At 40.3% G+C, this 24,521-nt stretch overlaps 1 protein-coding gene across 1 annotated transcript in view; it reads left to right on the top strand.

Annotated features, from left to right (window-relative positions):
• LOC117947878 (kelch domain-containing protein 8B-like) overlaps positions 1-24,521 on the top strand; it is a 136,768-nt gene that overhangs the window by 112,033 nt on the left and 214 nt on the right. The window contains exons 5-6 of the mRNA XM_034877230.1: positions 5,813-5,914; positions 13,359-14,843. Coding sequence (XP_034733121.1) covers positions 5,813-5,914; positions 13,359-13,555 — 299 coding nt within the window. The 3' untranslated portion in view covers positions 13,556-14,843. The remainder of the gene's footprint in view (positions 1-5,812; positions 5,915-13,358; positions 14,844-24,521) is intronic.

Here is a 24,521-nt window from a genome sequence, read left to right as displayed (position 1 = left end):
TCTCTCTCACACTCTCATTTGAAAAAGTCATAGCCGTCTAGGGTTAACTACGGTGGCCCTGAAGTGCAAAGCAGGGCAGCAAATGCCACGACACCACAGCATTTCGCCACAACATGACGGCATTAGTCAGACTGAAACGGAAAGGGGAGGTACATATTAGACACTGATCCTCGTCCTGATTGGTTACATTGGTTGTATGTTTTGTTTGTTTATTTTTTCATGTGAACCAAGAAAGGATCAAAGAAAAATACAATTTTATGTTCGGATTTTTGTTTTAAATAAAAACAGGAAATAACCAACTAACCAAGAAAAGCAAACTCAAAAAACGCTTTGATTTGGGTTTGTAGGATATTTTGCTGGAGAGAAGAGGAGGGCGAGGTGAGAGGAAGGTAAAGTATTTCAAAATAAAAGCCACGTGTTTATAATGACCATTCTGTAGCATCTCTCGCAATGTCATTTTCTCATTTTTCTTTTTTAAAATCAGAAACCAAAAATGGAAATATGGCTCTACATTTACCTTTATTTGTTTCTGAATTGAAAGCAAAAAACAGACCAACGGTAAATTACATACAGTGCAACGAATCAGGACGAGGATCGGAGTCTAAAATGTGTACTTACCCTTTCCGTTTCAATCTTACTAACGCTGTGGTGTTGCGGTAAAATGCTGTGGTGTCGTGGCGTTTGCTGCTGGGAGATGGTTTACATGATTCTGTTTCAATCTATCTAATTTAAAACCACAACAGAGCGTTTGTTCTTTCTGCAGCAGAAAGCTATGGCTTCTGACTTTAACCTCGCCTCGTGTTTACACTCACGTTATGTGACCTCCGCTGCGAAACCCAATGACATTATTTCTGTTACAGGTGAAACTATCAATGCCTTTGCGCAAAAATTAGCACATTTCAAACACTTCAAACTGACCCGGTGATGAAGTCGCTTGTAGCACTTTGTAATAACCATCATTAATGAATTATATATTGATAGTTAATTCCAGATTAGTTTTTAGTTTTTTAAACTCCGTTGTGATGTTGACAATATAAAGTGTGATGCTAATTCTGTTAAGTACCTTAAGTTTTGATCATTTCATAAACTACCCAGAGTTCTAAGGTGCTCCGAGTCACGATGATACGTCTCTGGCTCAGGAACGCAGGGTGCAGCTTTTGTATGAGGAACGTTACAATAGACAGACATTTTCTTTTTGTGTGGTAGATTGATATGTGGAACTGCTTATCCACAGAAATCTGAAAAAAGACTAATCATAACCGAGGGTTACTTTAAATTCATACTCAAACAGCTTTTAAAGAGGAATCAGTCATTCAGTCATGAAATGTTAGTTGTTTGGGTATTTTGTATATTTTAAATGCATATTTGGACATCTAACTTAGACTATTTGCTTACACACACACACACACACACACACACACACACACACACACACACACACACACACACACACACACAGTCAGTCAGAGACTGAGAGGCTGAACAGAACAGATACGATAACACTGTCATGGCTATTTCTGCCAATTTATCTACAGACGGCACCGGGAAGAGCAAAACAGAAAAAGTTACAAGCTTGCATGCCTGTTTGAAAGCTCAGCTCCTCACTCCTCTCCTCCCGTATATCTGCGCTATATTTGCATGTTATCTGGCCTTTCCATTCTCCACGGCTGAATAGCTGATGTGTTGCAGCCAGCATGTCTAATAGTGAGCTGCTGGTGGCTCTGCCTTCCCCTCCTCTGACGCAGAGATTACCATTTAGCTACTTTCCCAACAGCCAGCAGCACTACAGCAGCTTTGCAACCCATTTTTGTTACATCGGAAACATGCCACTTCACTCTCTCTCTCTCTCTCTCTCTCTCTCACTCGCTCGCTCCTCCCTCCTCCCTCCTCTCCAGTTTCCTCTTTTCCCCCTTTCCTCTCCAACTCACGTTCCTATCCTCTTCTACCTCACCTCTTTTGTTTGCTCACCTCCTCTCTTCTCCAAGAAATCAAATTGAACAAATTGTATCTAGTTTTCAATTTTTTTTAAATGAAAGCTTTTAGTTTTTAATCCCCTAATGCCTCTCTGTCATTGTTGCTGACTAACAGAAATGAGAATTTGTTCACCGAAGTAATTTCTTTTTCAATTCTCTTGGCAAGTGATGCATAACAATTTTTTTAACAGCAGTTCAGAAAGTCTTGTTAACAGGAAAATATATCAGCAATATGTACGCATGAAAGTGCAGAGAACAGCACAACACACGGCCTTTAAAAATTACTTTACTTAAAGCAATGGTACTTTGTGAACGTTTTTCTACCCTCTGCCTTGCTCAGTGTTTGGTGGTCTCTTTGTTTCCCCGGTACCCGGAGGCTCGGCTGCAGTCAAAGTACACTAACAAAAACACATGAGCCTTCTTTTAGGTGAGATAACTGATCTCCGGTGACCGTTTAGTGGCCGGCACCTCTGACACTGATGTGAAACTAAGCTTATCATGTCAAATGACAACTCATCTATCCACTCACCCATACCTCTATCTACTGTCATGCTGCTTATCCCAGTCAGGGTAGCTATGGTAGCAGATTTCATATATTTTGCTCACACTCCTAAATGAGGTAGGTGAGAAGCCTTATCCGCAAATACAACACTGTTTCTGTCTCAATATGTTTTTAATAATGCTAGCTAGTAAGTTACACAGACCTTTATTTGTGTTACATCCATTTGCTGTTTTTTTTCCCAAACCAACTTAAGTGCATTCAAACAACGTAGGATGGAAGACCACCATGAATTTGACATTTTTGTTTTGAGTAAAATGTCTCAACAATGTTTAGATGGATAGTCTATATCAACGACAATTCATTAAGGGGATTGTTCAGGTGCCACCAGTAGATCCGCCGGATGTCCCTTATTTTTGGCCAGATGTCCGTCACCGTCCTCTTTTTTTGTGTTGGTATTCTAAATTCTGGTCTACTTATGAGAGCTATAGATAACAGCTCCTCAGAACTCTACAGCGTATATCGTGACAGCTAGCTAGACTATCTGTACAATCTCAGTTTTCTGTTTCACAACTAAAATAACTTTTCACCGAGCACATGTTCCACCAAAACAAGTTCCTTTCAAGCTATTTTGCGGAAGCACTGTCGTTGAGTCCGGCCAATACGATTGTGATTGGTTTAAAGAAATGCCAATAAACCAGAGCATATTTTTCTTTCATCACGTAATGCTGTGTGTACTCGCCAGATCCTCCTCCGCAGCTCTGTGGAGGAAGGTCTGCCAATGCAAGACTAGATAGACTGAGACAGCTGTGATAATTTGGGCCGGCATTCATGTCACATGTCTAGCCCTGATAATGAGAAATATAGATTTTAGGGAAACTGAAGAAAAGATTGCTAAAAACCTGCAATGGTCATGGCTGTAGGGTATAATTTCCACATATGATAAGAGGTGAAATATGTCCCTCCCTTCATTCATAAATAAAAAATTTAAATTTAAAACTGGTAGGCTGCAGCACAGGAAGAAAAGTACCACCATCCACAGTGATGGGTAGTCAGCCCCTTATCATTTACAGCGGTATGCATTCATTTGCATTATGTATATGCAGCACATTTTGAATGCTTGTGCTGTTGTGTATTTTATTGCATTTCCCTGAATTTGCAGCTCATTTGCAGAGGACACTTGGAGGAGTGGGAAAGTGGATGTGGCATTACATATCACTGTCCCAAATATAGATATTGAATTCAGTAGTGTGTTTCAAGCCAGACAAACAGGGAGGGGAAAGGTGGAGAGTGAGGGAGGTCCTGAGGTGGGCCTGGTTGTGCTATGAAATCCAGATCTCTCTATTATGTACTTCATCTTTGCTTTGTCTCTTCCTCTCAGACTCACTTCCGACTTCTACTCTCTCTTCCTCTGTCCAGCAGTAGTCTAGCTTTGCCAGACCCGCCTCCAAAGCCTTCTGAAAGAGGGTCTGGCTAGTCCACATAGCATCCAAGGATGGAAGGAAAACATGCTCTGGTTTATTGACGTTTCTTTAAACCAATCAGAACTGTCATGTGCGGTGCTGAACTCTGCTCAGAGCCGCTGCAAAATAGTCGTGCGAGAGAAAACTCAGATTGGACCGATTGTCAGAATTTACCCTGCAGAGGTTAAAATCCCAACACAAAGGAAGCCCAAGGCAACGGATATCTGGCCTAAATGAGGAAAATCCGGCGGATTTTCTTACGGCAACGGCGCGATCCCAAAAGTGGAACGTCGATGATAGAGACTAGTTTGTTCAGACTCATCCAGGTCAAGAACTCTTTCATACATCTATCTGGGAGGAATCAATCTTTATATCTATTATCTATTATCTTACTCTATCCTGTTCAGTGTGCTGCCAATTTGCCGATCTGGATTAGAGGATATCATGGAGCATGTTACTTTGTCATGGCTGTTGACTTACTATATGTGTAATTGTTTTTTTGTTTTTTACGGAGCTGCTTTGGAACGCAAAATTAATTAAACTGATGATAACGGTGTATAGTTTTGACTTTTTCTCGAGTCACGCTCTTCTTTCAATTTCATCTTGGATCTATAATATTCTGTAAACAAACTACTACTCCTGTTAAAAATGAGCAATACACCAAATAAGTACAACTTGATAAAGGGTTGAGATCAGGAGACGATGATGAAGACTTTGCCGATGACGAGCCCAAGGATTTCAAACCATTCGCATCTTTATTCAAACAGTGATCAAACTTTCATGACACAGTAAGCCGACTCTGTATACACACGGATGTCAAAACAAGAGTGAATTATGAACATAAGAATAACTTCTTATAGTTCTCTTGTTCTGCAGTGGTCAGTTAATCTATTTCTGTGAAACAGAGTTACGTTTGACACGACTCCTTATTTGTGACACACTCCTATTAGCTTACACATTCTGATCTATTCCTGCAACTTAGTGTCCACTTCATGCCCTAAAAGCTCCCTCTGAATGGTTTACTGCATTTCAACTTTTACATGCATAAACATAAACCTATCACAACTAAATGACTAGTTAACATTTTGGAAAATACACTTATTGGCTTTTGAAAACTCTAGGCTCAGGTTCTGAAAGTACTTTTCCTCGTTCAATTGCTCCATTGACATTTCATGAAGTGCTTATATGACATATAATAAGCCTGGAATCTAGCCAACAAGCTACATAACCAAAAAAATCCACCAATAAGGGACATCTCTGTTATGCTTGTGGGTAGTGAAGTACTTTTCCATGCATGAATAAAACATGTTTTTGTCTAAAAACAAGCTTGATTTCATACAGACTTTCGGCTTATACATAAGCAGCAAAGACATTATGTCTAATAATCAAAATCCTAGTCTCTCTTTGCCAGACCCTCCTCCAAAGCGCGTTGAAAGAGGGTTTGACTACTCCACATAGAAGTTCAGGGATGGAAAGAAAAAGTGCTCTGGTTTAATGGTATTTCTTTAAATACCAATCAGAATCGCCATGAGCGGTATAGTCATGCGAAAGAAAACTCAGATTGGACACATAGTCTAGCTAGCTGTCTCAATTTACCCTGCAGAGGTCTTAGGAGTCAACTGTAGTTCTCATGAATCCACCAAATTTTAAATTTCAGCAACAACAAAAAAGCGGAAGGAAACGGAAAATACATGCATCCGGCAGAATTTCCTTTGGCACTGGAGTAATCCCAAAAAAGCAAGATCCTAACTGGATTTGAAAAATATTTTCTGTGTTTGGGTGTCAACATATGAACTTACATTTTTGTTCTGTTTGTCTGGTGGACTGACCTTTTCCAAGATGACTGACCGTGTCTCATGTGCTCTCGCCTCTGCCAGGCATCTGGATCAAACCCAGCCGAACATCCAGGATGAGGGAGAAGAGGGCTGACTTTGTGGCAGGATGCCTGGGCGGAAGGGTAATCGCAGCTGGTGGTCTAGGTCAGCACCTCCAGTCCTTTCCCTTTTCCATGTGTGTTCTATTTTGTCAATTAAATACAGCACGGGGCTTTGACCCAAGAAAAGGGGATGAGGGACAGGTCATCCTGTGATTGATTTTCAATGTTGCAGCACCTTTTCTCTGCTCATGGACATACCGTACAACTGCTCTCCTCTACTGTGTATTTTTTTTATATATAATAAACTACAATTGAGTTGTAGTTTCATTAAAACCAATTACTCAAACATTTGAAAAAACAATTTTACCTTTTGTATTCATAATGGTATGTATAACAAACTGATTGTCATGGGTACAATTAAATCACATAACCCATTTGTGTTTTTGATGACACTCTTTCTAAAGTAAAAGTTTAAATCATTACCTGGTAAAAAAAATATGGTTGTTTCTGAAGAATTAACATACTGTAGTAATACTACTATTACTAGGTACCTTAAAACATGTTGAGATATTCCCTATATACTTACAGTTCATTTGACTTCATTTGATGATAAATGGCCCCCCCACTTACAGACAGTGAAGTTGTTTGTGCCGCCTTCACTGCTAACAGCTAACTAAATATCAACTCTGATTAATCACAAACACCACGCACATCGTACACGTGCTTACACACACAACCACATTCATTTTCCATTAACTTTCCATTTTCTCCTTGATTAAGCTGCATTTGTAAATTTAGTGTGAAGAGAGAGTGAGCGATGCTACAAATTAATCCCAGGTCAGCTTTTATACTTAATTACATGCTTGTAATGCCGATTTTGATATTTCTGTGCACCTGCATGCATCGGCAAGATACATACAGCAAGATACAAGAAAGCATGTTCAAACTTTTGACTGGTACTGTATGTATGTGTGTGTATATATATATATATATATAATATATATATACAGTATATACATTTACACACACACACACACACACACACACACACACAAGCCATCTATTTCTCCAAGAATGTCTTGCTTTGTATAAACACACAATCAACGCACATGCTAGTGGTTTACTGTCTCTTTAAGCCTTCCCTCCCGTAAAAGCTCAGTCTGCTGTGATTGGTCAGCATATCCGGGTCCCTGCATCTGTGCGCTCCACTCTCCCTGTGTCTGTACGGCTCGTTGCAGCCGGAGACAACTGTAACCGAAAGACCAATAACTACACAATCATGGACAGGATTCAGCAGGACTGAGATCCAAAACTTAGGAGAAATTAACATTTGCAACCAAGATTACTTGTCACCTGGCATACACTGTGTGTAGGACCGACGATTTATCCCGCCAGTCCTTACCGATATATAGTGGAATGTCTGATGTAGCACTCTGCTGTGAGCGCTGTCTAGCAGGGCCACAAAAGAATAAAAAATGCAACTTTCTAGTGCAAAGTTAGCATTAGCAACTTGCAGTTAAGAATTAGATTGGATATGTTTTTTTTAACTTTTTCTTTTTATTGTTGTAATAATATTATTTTTAATGTAGTTAAACATAGTATTAATTTAGTAGTATTACGCTATAGTATTAATTATCCAAAATTCCTATTGTTGGTAAACGGTTAAACAGTAACATCCAATAACATCGTTGCTTCAGAACGGTCTGAAATCTGAGGCTTTTGCGCACATGGATTACAGAAACTAAGGAAAGCATAATAATTCTCCATTTATTGATTTGACACTTCAGTCCACCAAACCATGTAGGTTTAATACACTTGAGCAGTTTTGTTCTTTGTCCACAGATCAAAGTGACAGACACTAATGTGTAGGGACATACTGTATGTGCGTGTGCACGTGCTTGTGTATGCGAAAAGAGAGGAAAACGCCAATATTGTCCTGCTGAGAGAGACTGTTAGAAATTCAGGAGGTGACAACAAAGAGAGAAAAAAAAGAGATGCTTGAGTAAGATACAAGAATGGAAGTGTGTGTGTGTGTGTGTGTGTGTGTGTGTGTGTGTGTGTGTGTGTGTGTGTGTGTGTGTGTGTGTGTGTGTGCAGATGACACAGGAGGGAGAGTGAGAGAACCAGAGTTAGATATGGTATGTTTTTCTCTGTGCGAGTGTCAGCTGTGAGTCTGGCTCACCATCTAATCTATGGGGATATTTTGGGCATGTGAGTCATAGCTGGTTTACAGCACATTTCCAACCCTCTGCTTTTTCACTTGGGAAATAAAAGTGGAAAACACATCCTCAAAGACCAAAATGCATCTATAATGCAGTTATACTGTATGTGTGTGCAGGTTAAGATTAAGGGTTAAAATAGTCTTACATAAATTGGGTATATGTTTGTATTATACTGTATATAGATTAACTCTCTTGATGAAAAAGCAGAATTTTTCTGCACTTTTAGTTGATTTGTCCAAGGCTTCTGATACTGTTGATCGTAACATTTTGTTAAATGAGCTGCTTTCCGTTGGTTTGGTGATTCTACTCCCAACTGGTTCAAATCATGAGATTGTTGAAAAAGGTGTCCCACAAGGATAACTATTATACCTCCCTATTATGTTATCTATACATAAATTATTTTTCAACTAAGCATCTTAATGTCCATTTCTATGCTGATTAAATATGCCGCTCATTGAATTGACAGACCCAAAAACCATAGCGAGATAAAACGCATTTTTTGTCTGAACTGTGAATTGCAATGCTACTTATGCATATTGAATTGACAATTGCAAATTGTTTATCATTTGTTAAAAGGAAAAAAACTCAACAAGTTTAATAGAAAACCTACCTTGCTTATACAGATTGTATTACAAACATATTTATAAAAGTACTGGAAGAAGCAAGAAAGACGATGAAAGATGAGTCCTAGATGAGAATTACTTGCTAAAAAATAATAAGAGCTGTAAAGAGGGACAGTAATGACGCTATGTACAGCAAGCATCATACCACAAACTTTACCGCGGGCTTGCTGTGGCTTCCTTTAGACCTAAATTGCTGTGATATTGTCTCGCTGTCTGGGAAACGGAAGCAGGAGGTCAGAGAGAGATGAATAGAAAAGACAGATAATAAACACTTCTGCGCTTTCCGAAAGGGTAACGCTGAAAAATAGGCATGGAAACCGTAGAGGATGAAATTAATATTCAAGCTGCAGATGAAAAAAAACAAAACACAGACTTCCACAGCTGATTCCCAATGTTTTTGGCCGATTAATCACTTGGTCAAGTTGAGGCAGTAACACATAGCGCTTTTTTATTTTATAAAGCAAAAAGAAACATTATACACTGACACACGCAGACAGCCAATAACAAACATTATTAGATCTTGGTAGAAGCATGCTGCATGACGCTGATGGGATTACCTCCTTAGGTATTAACATTGGGAATTGAATGAAGAGGCAATTCTTGATACTCTACACTTTAGAGACAATTTGGTTGAAGCCTAAAAAGTATTGAATTTGGTACCCAGCCCTAGTGATAGCATCTAAAATTCATCCATCCATATTCGTCCGCTTATCTGGGGTTGGGTTGCCGGGGCAGCATCTCCAGCAGGGGACCCCAATCTTCCCTTACCCAAGCCACATTTACCAGCTTTGACAGGGGAATCGTGAGACGTTCCCAGGCCAGGTTGGAGATATAATCCTTTCACCTTGTCCTCAACTGGCTCCTTCAATGCAAAGATGTAGCGGCTCTACAACGAGCTCCTCTCGGATGACTGAGCATCTCACCCTATCTCTAAGGGAGACGCCAGCCACCCTCCTAAGGAAACCCATTTCGGCCTCTTGTACCCTGGATCTCGTTCTTTGGGTCATGACCCAGCCTTCATGACCATAGGTGAGAGTAGGAGCAAAAATTGACCAGTCGATTAAGAGCTTGGCCTTCTGGCTCAGCTCTCTTTTCTTCACAGCAGTGCTATTAATTGAATGTATTGCCGGCCTGCTGTGCCGATTCTCGCACCAATCTCCCGCTCCATTGGCTCCTCGCGAACAAGCTAAATGTTACATCATGCAGCACCACAGCAAACCACGCGCTACCAACTCTAAACTAACAAATGGGTGAAATCTCCGTTCTGTATGTGCTGTAGCTTATGTATTGTGTATGTGCAAATAGCAAGGAGGTGAGAAGAGGAAAAATGGCAGAGAGACTAAGAGCATTGCAATGGAGGTTGAGAGTTGACAGAAGCACAAGAAAGGAAGACAGTTTGAGACGAGCAACATCAAAGAAGACAAGTGAAGCCAAAAGGAGATCAAGAGAGTGGAGAGGAGGAGGACAGGAGAAAGAATAGTTGGGGTGAGCAGAGCAAGGAGGAGGACAGATGGTTAAGAGCGATTAAGTACAGGTAAAATGTTTCTAAGAAATGACTAGAAGGAGAAAGAATAAGAAAGGTGAGGAGTTGAAAAAGGAAAGACAGGATATAATAAAGTTAGAGGAGAAATAGGCAAAAACAGTACCAGCAAAAAATACTGGAAGTAGAGAGGAGAGGAATGGAGGTCAGGAGGAGAGAGAGGAGAGGAGAAGAGAGAAGCGGCGGGTGAATTGACCTGACGTTTGTGGGCAGTGAATCAAAGCAATGGCAGGAAGCCTTTGAGCACCAAGAGGACCACTGTGTGTGTGTGTGTGTGTGTGTGGCTGTGTGTGTGTGTGTGTGTGTGTGTGTGTGTGTGTGTGTGTGTGTGTGTGTGCGCGTGTGTCGGGTGGTGGGCGGTGTCTCCATAAAAAAATTATAATGGAGACGAGGCCTGAGCAGACCTGGAGAGCTTTGAAAAGGCCGACTCGGCGCCGTCACTTTGTTCTTTGAACAAAATGAGGATAATAGTCCTTCCTTAGACACACACACACACACACACACACACACACACACACACACACACCATACACTCAACAGTCCATATCATTTGGGGACTTGCTGTGATGTGGGTCTCCATGGAAACGGCAACAACTTAGTGCTGGCTGATGTATGATGACAGTGAGCATTGCACCTGGGGTAAAAGAAAGGGGGAGGGAAAGACAAACAGAGAGAGGTAAAAAGAAGCACAGCGGACCTGAGAAAGGAGAGGAATCCTTGGTGAGACTTCTAATGTCCTACATTCAAGTTCCACCTTTAAATAGACCTTCTGCCTGTGTGGTTCTAAATCCCTGTAAATCTGTTGTCAGCCCTTCCTGGAGCACATATTTAATCCAATAACGTACTGTACATTAAATTAATATCCTGCAACATTAGCATATAAATGAAACATTTTCAGAAGTAGCTGCAGAGTGAGCGCTCCTCACTTTCATCCAGCGTGAGGACATGTTCAAAGATCTGGCAGTTCAGTAAAGAGTTGCTTGATATTCTTTGAAAAAAGGAACATGTGATGTGTTTACAGTAACACTGAGTCAGTTCCGCGGCATCGAGCCATCTCAAACAACATTTACCCTGCTGCGCACGCACAAACGGTCGCATACAACACATGCTCATGCCACAGAGTGAATGGTCAAATATTGGTATTAAAAACCAAATCCAATTCAACTGACAAAATTCTGAGTTGGGTACAGCCCTTGCGTTTGTTTTAGCGTTGATAATAACAAAATGATTATATAATAATCAGTCAAAGAAAAAGAAATTGCAAATAAGGAAATTCAACAGTCTTGATTCAATGACAAGATTATGGAAAGTTTAGAAGTAAGCAGGTAATGTTATGAAAGTGAAGTAGCTATAAAGCTGCTTCACTATATAACATGTTGGTGTTGAATCTTTTTTAACATGGCAAAACAACCCATTCATTTATCTCCAACTGTATTTTATATACCAATATACATGTTTCATCATGTGGGGGCAGGCTGTAAACACACCACCAGTATATATTATCACCTTCTGAAGTTGCGATTAAATGATGTGACACACCAACCCGACGGCTGATAAAGTAGTTGGACTGATCATTTGGCCTCTGTCCGTCCAAAAAGTGCCTAGGAACACACCAAAGCCATGCCGATTTGAGTGTACGTTCTGTGCGTGCGCAAAACATACTGGGTTTCCATAACAGCAGGCGCCGCTAATCTGTATTGTCGGCCTATATTGTTGTGAAAACCTGCAATGAAAAAAGGCATCATGTTGATCTAGCTTCTCCCGAATTTCAAAGCAGACCATCATGGTGGCTTGTTCGGAATACAATCTCGTATTTTATAAATAAAATTCACTGAAACGTGTTTCTGAAAACATTTCAAGTGCGAAACAAGCGATACAGTTGCTGAATCTGTCTGTTTTTCTGATTGACAAAGGTCAGTTTGAAAGATTTTGGTCAGATTTTGAGAGGCGTTCGTCACGCTCATCATCAAAATTTCCGGCAATCGTTGTAACATAAGTTTACTGATTTGCTAGTCAAGGGCTAGCACTCCACCAATCAGATTGGTCATTGAGTTCGACCGCCCGCCCGCCGATTCAACAAGTTAAATCGTCCCAAATTAAAGCCGACAGCTCCTCCGACTGACCACCAAACAGTGTTGAGTCTCCAACCTTTCCAGACTGTCCGACGGCCGGTTATCGGGTTGGTGTGTCAGCGCCTTAACATGTCAGCAATCAGTGGCTTATCTACACATCCAGCAGACACAAAGCAACATTAGCATTCATTCAAAGTCATGATTGTTCCCATCAAATGTCACTCCAATATTCACTCCGAAATGTACTCCAACTTCTCTATCCCTGCAGACAAAAGCTCTTTTAGGAAAAGACTGATTATTTTATTGGTACTCCGTTTATGACAACAGGGGGGAGATGGAGTCATGGCGATTCTCCATCACATTGCTGTAGGAGGTGTTATCTTTGATTTGGTCTGTGTGTGTGTGTGTGTGTGTGTGTGTGTGTGTGTGACCACTACGGAATCAAATAATGGCCATACAGATTTGCATCTTACAAGCAACTGAATACCCAATAACTTAAATGTTACAGCCAATTAATTAGTTGTAGACAATTACTTCATGGCACTGAACTATTTGAATTCATGAACTTATGTGGTCTAATTTCCCCCCTTTTAAACTTTCAGTAGTCAATGTCAAGTTACGCAATTTAAAAAAAATGAAAAATCCAGTTTATTTTTTGGGCTTCACAAATATACATAAATAAAATACCCATTAATCAATAAACTATATTCAAAGTTAATGAGCTCAATTCAGATCTAAAAATTAAGTCAAGTCAAAAATCCTGAAATTGGCTTTGTCGAGTTCAGATAGTACTATTCAAGCCTTGATAATAGTATGTTTTAAATAGTTTTCCAAACTGAAATAAAGGTCTTTACACCTTTCAAACTATTGTTATTACTACTTTCCCACAGAAAGTTAATATTAAGTAGCGATAAAGCAACATTGTTTTGTCTGAGCTTTTGCAACACAACTAAAGGCATCATGTTGCTTCTATACTTGAGGATTATAATACAACAGCACAGAAGCTGTGTACAGAACATGTGTAGAGGCTTTTTTGCTACATTTGCGACATAATTGCTGTCATCCTTACATGTTACTTTCCATTTTGCAGGTAATGAACCATTGCCGTTGGGCACGGTGGAGAGCTACAACCCTGTGAAGCGTCGCTGGGAGTATGTGGCGCCAATGCCCACTGCACGCTGCTCCTCTGCCCTTCTGCAGACAACCAGCATGCTCTTTGTCATCGGCGGAGTCGCCCAGGGACCCAGTCATGCTGTGGAAGCCCTCTGCTTACCGGAAACAGTGTGACACATGCACACACGCTAACACACACACACACACACACACACAGGAGTGCTAACCGGCATTGATATTTTATTCTTGTGTGTGCATGAACACAGACGAAAATTGGACGTGAATTGGACCCACAGGTGACATTTAGATACTTTTCTACCTTTATGTCAAACTGATGGTTTCCTATTGTACACTTGGATAGTAAAAACCATTTTTGACATTCTACAAGCATTTTCAACTGCAGAGGCATGTTGTGACAGAGATGGACGAATACAAGTTTAAAGTGAGGACCGAACACTGAAAGCTTTTCTACACTGGGGAAATCAGAGAGAAAGAAAAGAATGAGCAAAAAACAGACACACACACGGTGTCTGAAGAAACAACACGCCTTTGAACTGTTGAGTATTTTTCAAAAGCAGGGTACTTTTATGGATATCAAAGGAAGATAGGGCCATATCTGTATCTCTTCTTTGCGGCAGCGTCGCTTTCCCTGCTGCTGCGTCAGCAGGCTCGGACACTTTTCTATGACCTTCGGAACAGTTTCAGACAGTGTCATTCTGGGAATGTGTATGTCTGTTGTAGTTCTTCTGTTTGTGTTGCTGTGTTGTATATGTGTGAATGTTAGCGCTGCTAGCAACCACAGTGTCAACAACAGTGGCCCTTGACATGCGTTCACACTTCAAGCAACTGCTAGTCGGAAGCCCATCTACTGTATTTTCTAAACCAGTGTAGCATTAGCTGACGTTGAACACAGTCACTGTGTTTCCTTTATTTGTTGTTTCAGAAAAGCTGACTGTGGTCGGCGCCTCGTTTTGCTACATATCTATCCACCATTGCTTTAATATTAGTGCCACAGCAATCAATCCCAAGGCTCAAACGGTCCTTCACACTGTAGCACAAGGATGTAGTTGCTCGTGGAGTGAATGCAGATTTCCCTTACACCGGCTGCACTGAAGCATCCAGACAGATTAACCTGAAATCAGCCTCCTGACATAGTATATTCCCCTTGCTTTTTAAGATTGATAGTTATACATTAACGTCAGTCAGATGATGGACGAAATGGGAAGAGCATCTCAAAGGGATGATACCTGGGCAACATTTTGAAGTCAGTGTTTGACAAGTTAGTGGAAACATCTAGTCATCACAGATTATATGTTATTCTTTTAAGTGTTTTGTATTATATTACTTAACTAGTTATTCAAAAGAAAAAGTAATTGGTTGTATTAAGTTACCCATCCCAGCTCTGTCAAAGGTGCCTTTAAACAACTCCAAAGCCTCCACACCCGCATGTCAAACAGACTGTGTTAGATAGATAGATAGATAGATAGATAGATAGATAGATATTGTGATAGTGTGTTGTGGGTTTACAAGCGGCCAGCCGACAGTTTGGAGGCATTTACTGAACATCAACAGCTGGTTTAGGTCCTGTTGTTAGCGTGAAACTGCTGTTCACACACTCTTCACCAATGAACAAAACCCAGGTGAATCCTGAACAGTGTTGTGTGTAACGCGTTACAAACTTGGTAACAAAACATAGTTCCTTTTTCAATTTGGACGCAAAGTTACTTTGCCCAGGGACAGATTTGACAGCGACACTGCCTTCTCAGCTGCACGCTTAAAAGCTCCACACGGTATGTGACAGAGGCTGGTAGCAGAGCAATAATGGCAAGCGAGAAGCAGCCAATGCTAACTAAGCTTTGTGGCTTTCTGCTGGACGGCGTTATGAGCTTTGAGCTACAGGACGTAACCCATACCACTACATCGCTGAGGACTGGCGGTTGAATAAATTCCCCAACACTGTTTCTGAATGTGGGTTTACCAGTGGCTAATGTTAGCTAACCAGCAGAGAAAACACATCTTGTAAATCAAGAAAACTAGGAGTTAGTGGGAGACAACGTCCACATCTTTTGGCTGCCTTACAACACGTCCAGCTCTTGTGCCAGGCTAACACATAACACACACTCTTTCCACTGAAGGCGCGAGACAAAACGGATATCCACTACTGGCCAAAATGTCAAAGAAACAAAGTGTAACTGGGATTAGTAAATAGTAATCCCTTACACTCGTTGCTGGAAAAGTAACACATTACTGTAACACATTACTACTAAGTAACTACTGCCTACTGTTAGCCTGATAGCCAAAACAGTATGTGACACGCTACACATAGTATTATAATATACTTTTATTTTGTCCCCATAGGGAAATTCCTTTATTTCACACATGTGCATCAAATGCAGAGAGATTGTCCCCAAGCCAAATTCTTATGGACTCTGCTACTATCTGACATTAACTAAAACCTAAAAAGGAGTGATCTGTCTCTCTGTCCTGATTTTCTCTACAACCGTTTATCCGATCGACCTCAGGTTTACAATACAACAGGTGTGTTGCTGAGGACACAATGAAGTGTCTAGTGTGAGCACTTGAGATCTTTTTGAAGTGCATTATTGCATTATCGACACACTGTAGTGTATTGAGAATGGACCCCTGCTCTGATCAAATGACATGTAAACTCTAGCTTTGCTAGGATACACAACTATGTCATGGCAAATGTGTTGCTTAGGACACAAGGAAGCGCGATGTTGATTGTGAAGTGGTTTTTGGATAAAGGCTTCTCGGGAAAGCACCAGTACCAAGCATGCGGCCCATTCTGAACAGGCATGTTTTGAATGAGCACTGCACAGATACTAAATGGCAAAGAATTATGTTGGGAGTGCTTTGAGAGATTTCTATGGACACATGTTTTTGCCATGAGTCTGGGTGCCCATTGGAATATATTGTAACTGACAACAGCTACTACACAACCTTTTAGAGGCACATTCTAGTTCTACAGAGTAAGCAGCTGGTACTCAAAAATTGGACTTTTTGTTTGGGCTGAGGTGAGGCTTTGTGTACAAGAGTAAGGAAGAAAAGATGATGGAGGGAGCGGCAGCGCAGAATGTTTTGTGACAGATTCAGTGACTTGTGGAGAGCAGACGAGGTTGGGCATGAAACAAAGGAAGCTGCCTCTGTTGGTCTTTTTTGCTCTGCCATACTGGTAGAATTTTCAAATATAGGCCGCCATCAGGTCCTCCATTCAGAATACTGTGACACAGAGGAGTCAATTGTGGCTCTGTTGGTTTGGTACCAGTTTTACTTATACTAACATTTGCATTATTAGGCGATTGATCTACAAGCTTAACTGCTCTTGCTGGTAGAGTACAGGTGATGATATTTGCCTCGAAAAAATGTCAAGTTCAGTTTTAATTACCAGAGTTTATTTGATCACTGCCTTCAAAATGATAAATGACATTGGGAGGCAGTAGGAAAGAAACTGAAAAATTAAAACCAGATTGGATCGACGCATAGGATTGGAAAACTTAACAGATAATGGTCTATTTCACGACTCGAACAAACACGACAAGCTGAGACACACCACTGCAGCCTATTACACTGTGCATCATTTAGAGACAACATTCATCTGCTACATTCAAACTACTTAAATAACATACATGTTGCAGGTGCATGACAAACAAACCATTATGTCACCCAAAAACAGGAAACCTAATTTAAAAAAGACTTGCACACATTCATACATACAAGAGGAGAGGGGAAAAAACATAAGTTAGTTTGACTAGTTAGAGACATAAATAAGGAGCAGTACAGGAAGAGGAAGCTATCTCTGACCCCTTATGTAAGCATTGTTTTTCTCTCTCTCTCTCTATTTCTCTCTCTCGCTCCCTCTCTCTCGCACACACACTTACCCTGTATTGCCCCATTTGAAATACGTTTCTGGTCAGACTTTACTAACAGAGTCGGACATCTTTTGCTGTGAGAGAGCACTAAAGCTGCTGGAGCTCAACTAAAAATGTCAGTTGACAGTTGGTTATTTCTGGGGTTGCATTGTGTGCATCTAAATGAGTGTGTTAGGTATAAGCACCAGATATGTGCACCCCCTCACGACACACACACACACACACACACACACACACACACACACACACACACACACACACACACAAACGTGGATGCAGATCCAAGCACATACCTGTAAACCTGAGTGCAAGAATGCAGTCACCCTCTCGCACAGTTCTATCTGGCAACACTCACCAAAGCTTGGAGACAACACGGAGATCATTTAGTCTATAAATAGCTCTGTTTGTTGGGGACTGTGACTTCTACTCCATCCAACACTGATTAGCCTACCTACTTGAATCATTTGCTGTGTGAGACTGTGTGTGTGAGTGTGTGTGTGTGTGTGTGTGTGTGTGTGTGTGTGTGTGTGTGTGTGTGTGTGTGTGGGTAGAATTGCGTGTTTATTTTTTGTCATGGATGAAAAGTAGGTAAGGTCTGGCAAAATGGCCATTTTTTCCACGTAACTTGGTCATGCAGTGCATACACCTAAAAAGTTTTCATGCAAAAAGTAATTTAGGCTTAGGCTAAAAGTCTTTATAAAAAAAACATATTTTGGTATCGGTGAAATCATCATCAGAGCGTGATTCGCCGTAGTTCTGTTTGTTCCTGTAGGTAAAGAAAAACAAAAGAAACTCGCTGTTTACTTTTATTTTCAAACAGGACACATACACCAGTCTCCTGGGTGAGAGTCCTGTTTGTCTGACCCATCCAACAAACCCAGCCTCTCTCCTTATGCCAAATTTGGCTCTTTTACGTCACCTTACTTCCTGCTTTGCAACATAATTGTAATTGTTATAGGAGGCCATTAGAGGGCGCTGCCACTATAAAATGATTATGAGTCGTAATGGCTGCTTGCACAAACGATCTATCGGAGCGTTTTTTTTCATGGCAGGACAGTCTTCTGTAAACACAACATGAACACATTATCAACTTAAGTGGATATGACGCAGTTGTTAGCAAGCAGCATATTAAACTGAATTACCAATTCAGCAGACCGGGAGTACGTTCTTTTTGGAGTTATTTCTGTCCAGCTGATGAATTTAAGTCTAATATTCACTCTTCTTTTAGCTTAGTTTTTGGTCTCCACCAACTTCTGAAGGAAACATATGGCTCTTTAGCTGCTAAAAGCTCCACTGTGTTAACTGGCTCAACAGGTAGCCTAAAGTGTGTTTAGTGGAGCTTTCTAGCTGAAACATAGCTGCTCGCTTCGACTGGAAACAAGGTTGCTGAGAGCTGAGAGACTGAACCAAAATAGTAAAGGTTTGGTTTGGAAACAAAGCAAAGATGACCTTTTACATTTCACATATTGTAAACAAATTATTGGCTGCATTCATTGTTCGGTTTTTCACTAACTCAACACAAGGTGAAAACACAACATCATGTGTGCCGCTGGGCTTTATTTGCATTTGTGTGATGTTGAATGCGTGTGGATGGGTATTATGCGTTTGCGTGGGTGCATGTGTGTGTGTGTTTGTGTCATTTCTTGACGCAAAGCCACGCTCACCATACATTACAGTATTGTGTGAGCTGTCTGGAGGATAGACAATGTCTCCTCTGCAGTCTTTCGTTTTCTCTGGCTCTTTGATACAATGTTCATGCTGCCACGCTGCAGTCCCCGAGGAATTCTGGGACTTTGCCAGAGCGTTCTCTCTCTTTTGGTTGTCTGTTTTTTTTCTAAATTTTTTTTTAATTTAGCTTTTTAGCTTTCCTCTCTCACTCGTCCGACCTTGTCTGTGTCAAATTGTTTTTAGAGAAGATGCCTTATATATCTCAAATTTCTCTTTCAATAGAAAAGACGCCTCGTAAATGTAAATCTAAATGTGACATACGTGTCAGGCTGTATACTCTTTGGAGTGAAATCCCGACTACTTCTGATGACAACATGTTGAGAAATGGAAAACAAAAGAGCAGAATGCTTCAGTGCAGGTAGCAGCTAATTACATGCTGCACTCTTTTAACAGGCCATGAGCAGATGTTGTACAAGCATATGTAAATGTATTGTTACAGGACTAGGTAAAAGCCAAAATGTATTGTAGACCTGTATGGTTTTAATTAGCATAAATTTCTAGGTGTCATTTTTTAAACTGAGTGTGAGAAATTGGCAGAACCTGAGGCACATGGCAATTTTACAAGCAATAAGTGCCCTACAATTATTCCACAGGTTTTTACAGCAAAGGGACTGGCAAGAAATGTGCAAGAACAACCTTCTTTTTCAGGCACGGTTTTAATATCTGGAGCAAACTGATTTGACTTGCATTGACTCAAAATGTTGCCTTGTGTATCATTCATCACCTCGCAGATATTCATAGATACATTATGTGCCCTCTTGTCCAACATACAGTACATTCGGGTCCCTTTTTGGTGTAGGCACATTGGGCATGACACAGTCGGGGGCCCTATCTTGCACCCGGCGCAGTGTCTTTGCTAGTTTAAGACCCATGGGTGTGCTGGTCATACAGGGAGGTGTGTTCAGGTGCATTTTTGGCATAGCTATCTTGAGGCAGCGTGAAGTGATGGTGCTATTGACCAACAAAAACCCGGTCTAAATTCAATATTGCAGCATTTCATTGTTAAATTAACAGTGCATTAGTAAAACAAGTCTAGGCTTATGCACAGCGCACGCACATTATGCTTGTCACACACACACAGGGAAGTACAGCAGCACACAAACATGCAAAAGATCACAAATAAAAATATGAAGGTGTAAATTTGCCATCATAATAGCAATGTGTCAAGGTAATTATGCGCCTGGCTTTTAAAAGGAATGGGAGATGACAATCTGATTGGTTTATTGCATGTTACATCCAAAACACACCAAGTACATCCCTTTTGAAAAATGCTCCCCACTCACAGACCGTTTTTTCTGCAATCAAACTAGCAAAAGTGGATTTGGACACGCCCAAACCGCACCTGTGCCATGCGCCTCACGCCGTGTGGTTAGATCGTTAAAATAGGGCCCTCTGTGCCTTAATTCACAAAAAAAAGGCCCACGGACTCAGGTTCTGACAAAACAGCGGGGTTGCATTCAGCACAGATGGCCGAATTTACACTGTTGTCATTTTTATGAATCCAATGCAGAACTGTGTCTTATATGAATTTTGTTTTTGTGCAGACAAACTTGAACACAGTTTCCTGAGCAACAGGGAACAGTGTCAACACCCGCAGGTAGCATAAATGTGTTCCACTTACATTAGCATTACCCATGTGTTGTTGTCTTTGTTTCCCATTTGGGTCATGATTATTGATGAGGTAACCAGGATTAGATATAATTGTTTGCTGTTTTATCTGTTACCTGTTCATGTTTGTTCATTAATTTGACAGTTGTTTGTGTTGTGGATTGAGGTTGTGAGGTGACAGATGTGTCGTGGTGTTGATCTGAGCTGGGTTCTCCAAAGTGTTTGTCGCTAACGATGTGTTCTTGCAAAGCAATGGCTTGGCTGGATGTTGCAGCACATATTTTTTTAATAGAATTATATACAGAAATCTGTTTATTTTCACCATGTGAGCACAGTTTGTACAATACTGGGAATGAGAATTACGTAATACCACTATCTGATATGTGGTTCTTAAGTAGAAATTCCTTCGAAGGGTTACCTATGACACTAAAGACAAGAGAGATATTTAGAACAAACAAGCTGGCTCGTTTAATTTCTATTTTAATGTGTTAAGTGATTCATAACCTTATGTGGGGATTTCAAGCCCCAAATCAGCAAAATAAAAAATACAACTAAATCTAAACACAGAATAATTCTTTTATTGAATTCTGTGATTGAACCAAGATGCTATCTCAAAACCCATGTCACATGAGAACCACAGGCCTTTAATGCTGTGTGTCATTTTAACTGATGAGTGTTTAAGTGAAACTAGTTTGTACAGACATTTTGGGAGAAACACAAATCCAGAATCCCTGTCTCTGCTGTTCTAATCGCTCTCGCTGTCCTGTGCTGTTTCCCTACAGTGATTGACATAAATGGTAAACTGCATTGTAGTCTCAGTGGATCAGTATTGCCATGTGCTCTGTATGTGCTAATGTGATTTGGGAGGTGTATTGAAATCAAGAAATGTACTTAAGGTGATAAGAAAGGGAAAGAAAGAAAGAAAACAAAAAATAAGGAAGATTGGACTCAACTGACTCAGACGCCGTGTGGGTTTGGGTTTGGTTTTGGGTGTGGGTGTGGGCAGGTGGAAGGCTGTGTCTGTGAAACACTAAAAAGTAACAAAAGAATTAATATTTAAATATGCATATTTATGTTGTATTACTTTACACTTGGATTGTATAATGACTTAAACATTTGGTTGTTGAAACACAAGCAGAACTCCTTTCGGTCCCACCCACTCACGATAATTCTGCCACTTCAAACTTGGTATTTGTAATTTGTAGCACGACTTCAGTACGTTTACATGCACACCAATATTCCACTATTATTCCAAATATGACAATATTCCCAATTTGATACAGGTTATGTAAACAGCATATTCCGCTTGGATATTCTGATTAACGCCTTTTCCCAAATATGGTATTTTTTTGATTAAGACATGGGATATTCAGACATTATTCTGGTTTTAGAGGCATTCTTTGAACATGTATACAGCATTGTTACTACCCGATGTGAGTCGAGTGCATATGTAAGTTGCACATGCTAGGATTTAAACAGTTTATGGGATATTGGAAATCAATTCAAAAAAATTTCAGCTATGTATGATTGTTTTATAGCTTACGTTAGCTCAAAACACCTTTGACAACCTTTGTTGTGTTTGATGCTAACGTGTAGCCAGCAGTGAACAAACTTCGTTATGTAGATCCACTTTTACTGTACTTAAATTACAGAAGTCTCTTGTTAGCATCTTGTAGGCTACTAGAAAAATTAACGCATGCACAACTCACATTTGCATTCGACTCACAACGGGTGGTGACAACACATTTGGATTATGCGTCTCAACGGGGGTTTTACCGCAGTTCCCACCCAGTTTATGGCCTCTTGGCTGTTTACAGCTTATGGTCAGCTCTGTGCGTTTCTATGGTTGCTGTAAACAAACAAACCAACCAGCCAACAGTTTGCAAGGCTGTTTGCGTTAAAAGACTTCTCAAAGACTAAGATGTCAACAGGTTTTTGGATATGTGCACACATCACTACGCCGACCTTTTAAAGAAGGAAAGAGGGACGTTGTGTTGACATGGTTCAACAAGTCCTCCACAACTGGGAAAGTTCTCACTGCATTTAGTGGAATAATTCCCTCTCATTAGACATGTAAACAGCTAGGTTGTCTTTTTCTTTTTTGGAATAAGGGCAAAAACCGTAACATTATGTGCATGTAAACGTAGTCTATTGACCAGAGTCAGATATGACAACCATCAAACAATATAGCATAATAATAAATAAGAGCATCCTCAGGACCATAAAGGAGGATGGTGCTTTAGTTTTTGGCTCCAGGCTCGACCCAATTTTGAGTCTGAAAATCAGGATATTTCTGTCTTTTTTCATTTATTTTTTAAAATCTGGTTTTATGAGGTTCTTCAATTTAACATGGGGACATTTTTCGGGGGAGGTCTCAAATAAATCGTTAACTCACCCAATAGCCATAAGTTGTTGTTTGTACATTTTTGGTCATGTACAGATTTAAGAGATGCAATAAATTGATTTGTTTTATTTAGAGGAGTTCTTTTAACTGATTTTAAATAGAGCCAAAGCAGTTTCCCCCTGCTTCCAGTCCTATTGCTTAACAAAGATAGTCACCTCCTGACTCTATAGCTTTACACTTGGTGCACCGACATGAGAGTTCTAGTGATCTTATGTAATGCTCAAAAGAAAGCAAATAATTCAATTTCTAAAAATATCAATCTATTCCAGGGTCATTCTCTAGGTGGGCCTATGAGATATATCATCGCATACAAGCACAAAGCAACCTCTGGCTTCAAATACAATTCTTTACTTTGCCTGTGGCCAGATCTAACCCCAGCAGTTCAATTAAGGGTTAAGCATTACTTATCGTGCTAATATAAGTACCACAGATGTACAAAGTTATTACAACATCATTTGTGCTATAATAAACAATATTTATCAATTAATGTACTTCCTGTTTACAGGAGGAGTTTCTCCTTTTCATTACGTGCTGGCACAGACAAAGTGAGTGAAACGAGGGCATATGCTGGCATTTACTTTTGTTATTATAATTGTTGTTATAATAATAATAGTAATCCTAATATAATGTGTTGTGGTGGTTGTTGTACTTGATCAGTGTGACACTGCAGTGTGTTCTTAAACTGTTGGTTGAGATGAGACTTACAAAAGAGAACAAGAAATGTATTGCGGTGTATTAGAAAGTCCAACACTGAATTAGTGTAAGGATGTGTTTGGATGATGTAATGTGCTCATGGAAAAGCTGCCTCCCCTCACCAAAGCCTGCCAGTCACATTGTATCAACACCAGTGATACAATCAATGCGTTTTCAAAATGACAAGAAGGGTTCATTTGGGGTTAAAGTTTCTAGAGCAGGCATATGATGATGGTGATAATGTTGCATGTTGGAAGCTGACCACTGATTATCAATTGTAACCAACCGTCCTCCTCTACACAAACCTACTAGAAAAAAAAAAGAAAGAGAAAAGGAAAAAGTTAGACATTTTTAGATATTCCTCTCTGGATAGTGAGGACAATGTCATAACTGTACTGTGTAACACAGATTGTCAGAAACAGCCAAACGTTCATGCTTTCCCCACTAAAGTTAGTAGTTTCTAAGTGTATTTAGAAGCTGCTGCTGGAGGATCCCTCTTGAGCATTTCTTTGCCAGACCCAGCATGCACCTGCTGGTTACATACCATGTGGGTGTGTTTGATTTAGTTGGTGGTGCATTAAATCAGTGAATAATTAAAGGAAGAATATTTAGTGAGAATGGCTTACTGTAAAATGTTTAAAGTTGGCCCTTTCCTTCCAGGCTCAAAGCCAAAGAGAGACCGCAACGGTGGTCGAGCGACCTAGATAGTGAACAAGGAGAAGGAAGGTGGTCCCAAGCTGTGAATTAGAGGAATAAAATAATCTTTTCAGCATGTTGCCTGAGGTAATGTTCAAAAGCACAACTAAACACACCTGTG

The sequence above is a fragment of the Etheostoma cragini genome, chromosome 7, assembly GCF_013103735.1.
Source record: "Etheostoma cragini isolate CJK2018 chromosome 7, CSU_Ecrag_1.0, whole genome shotgun sequence".
NCBI lineage: Eukaryota > Metazoa > Chordata > Actinopteri > Perciformes > Percidae > Etheostoma > Etheostoma cragini.
Note: the sequence above shows the minus strand (reverse complement) of the source record. Positions and strands in the feature narration are given on the sequence as shown.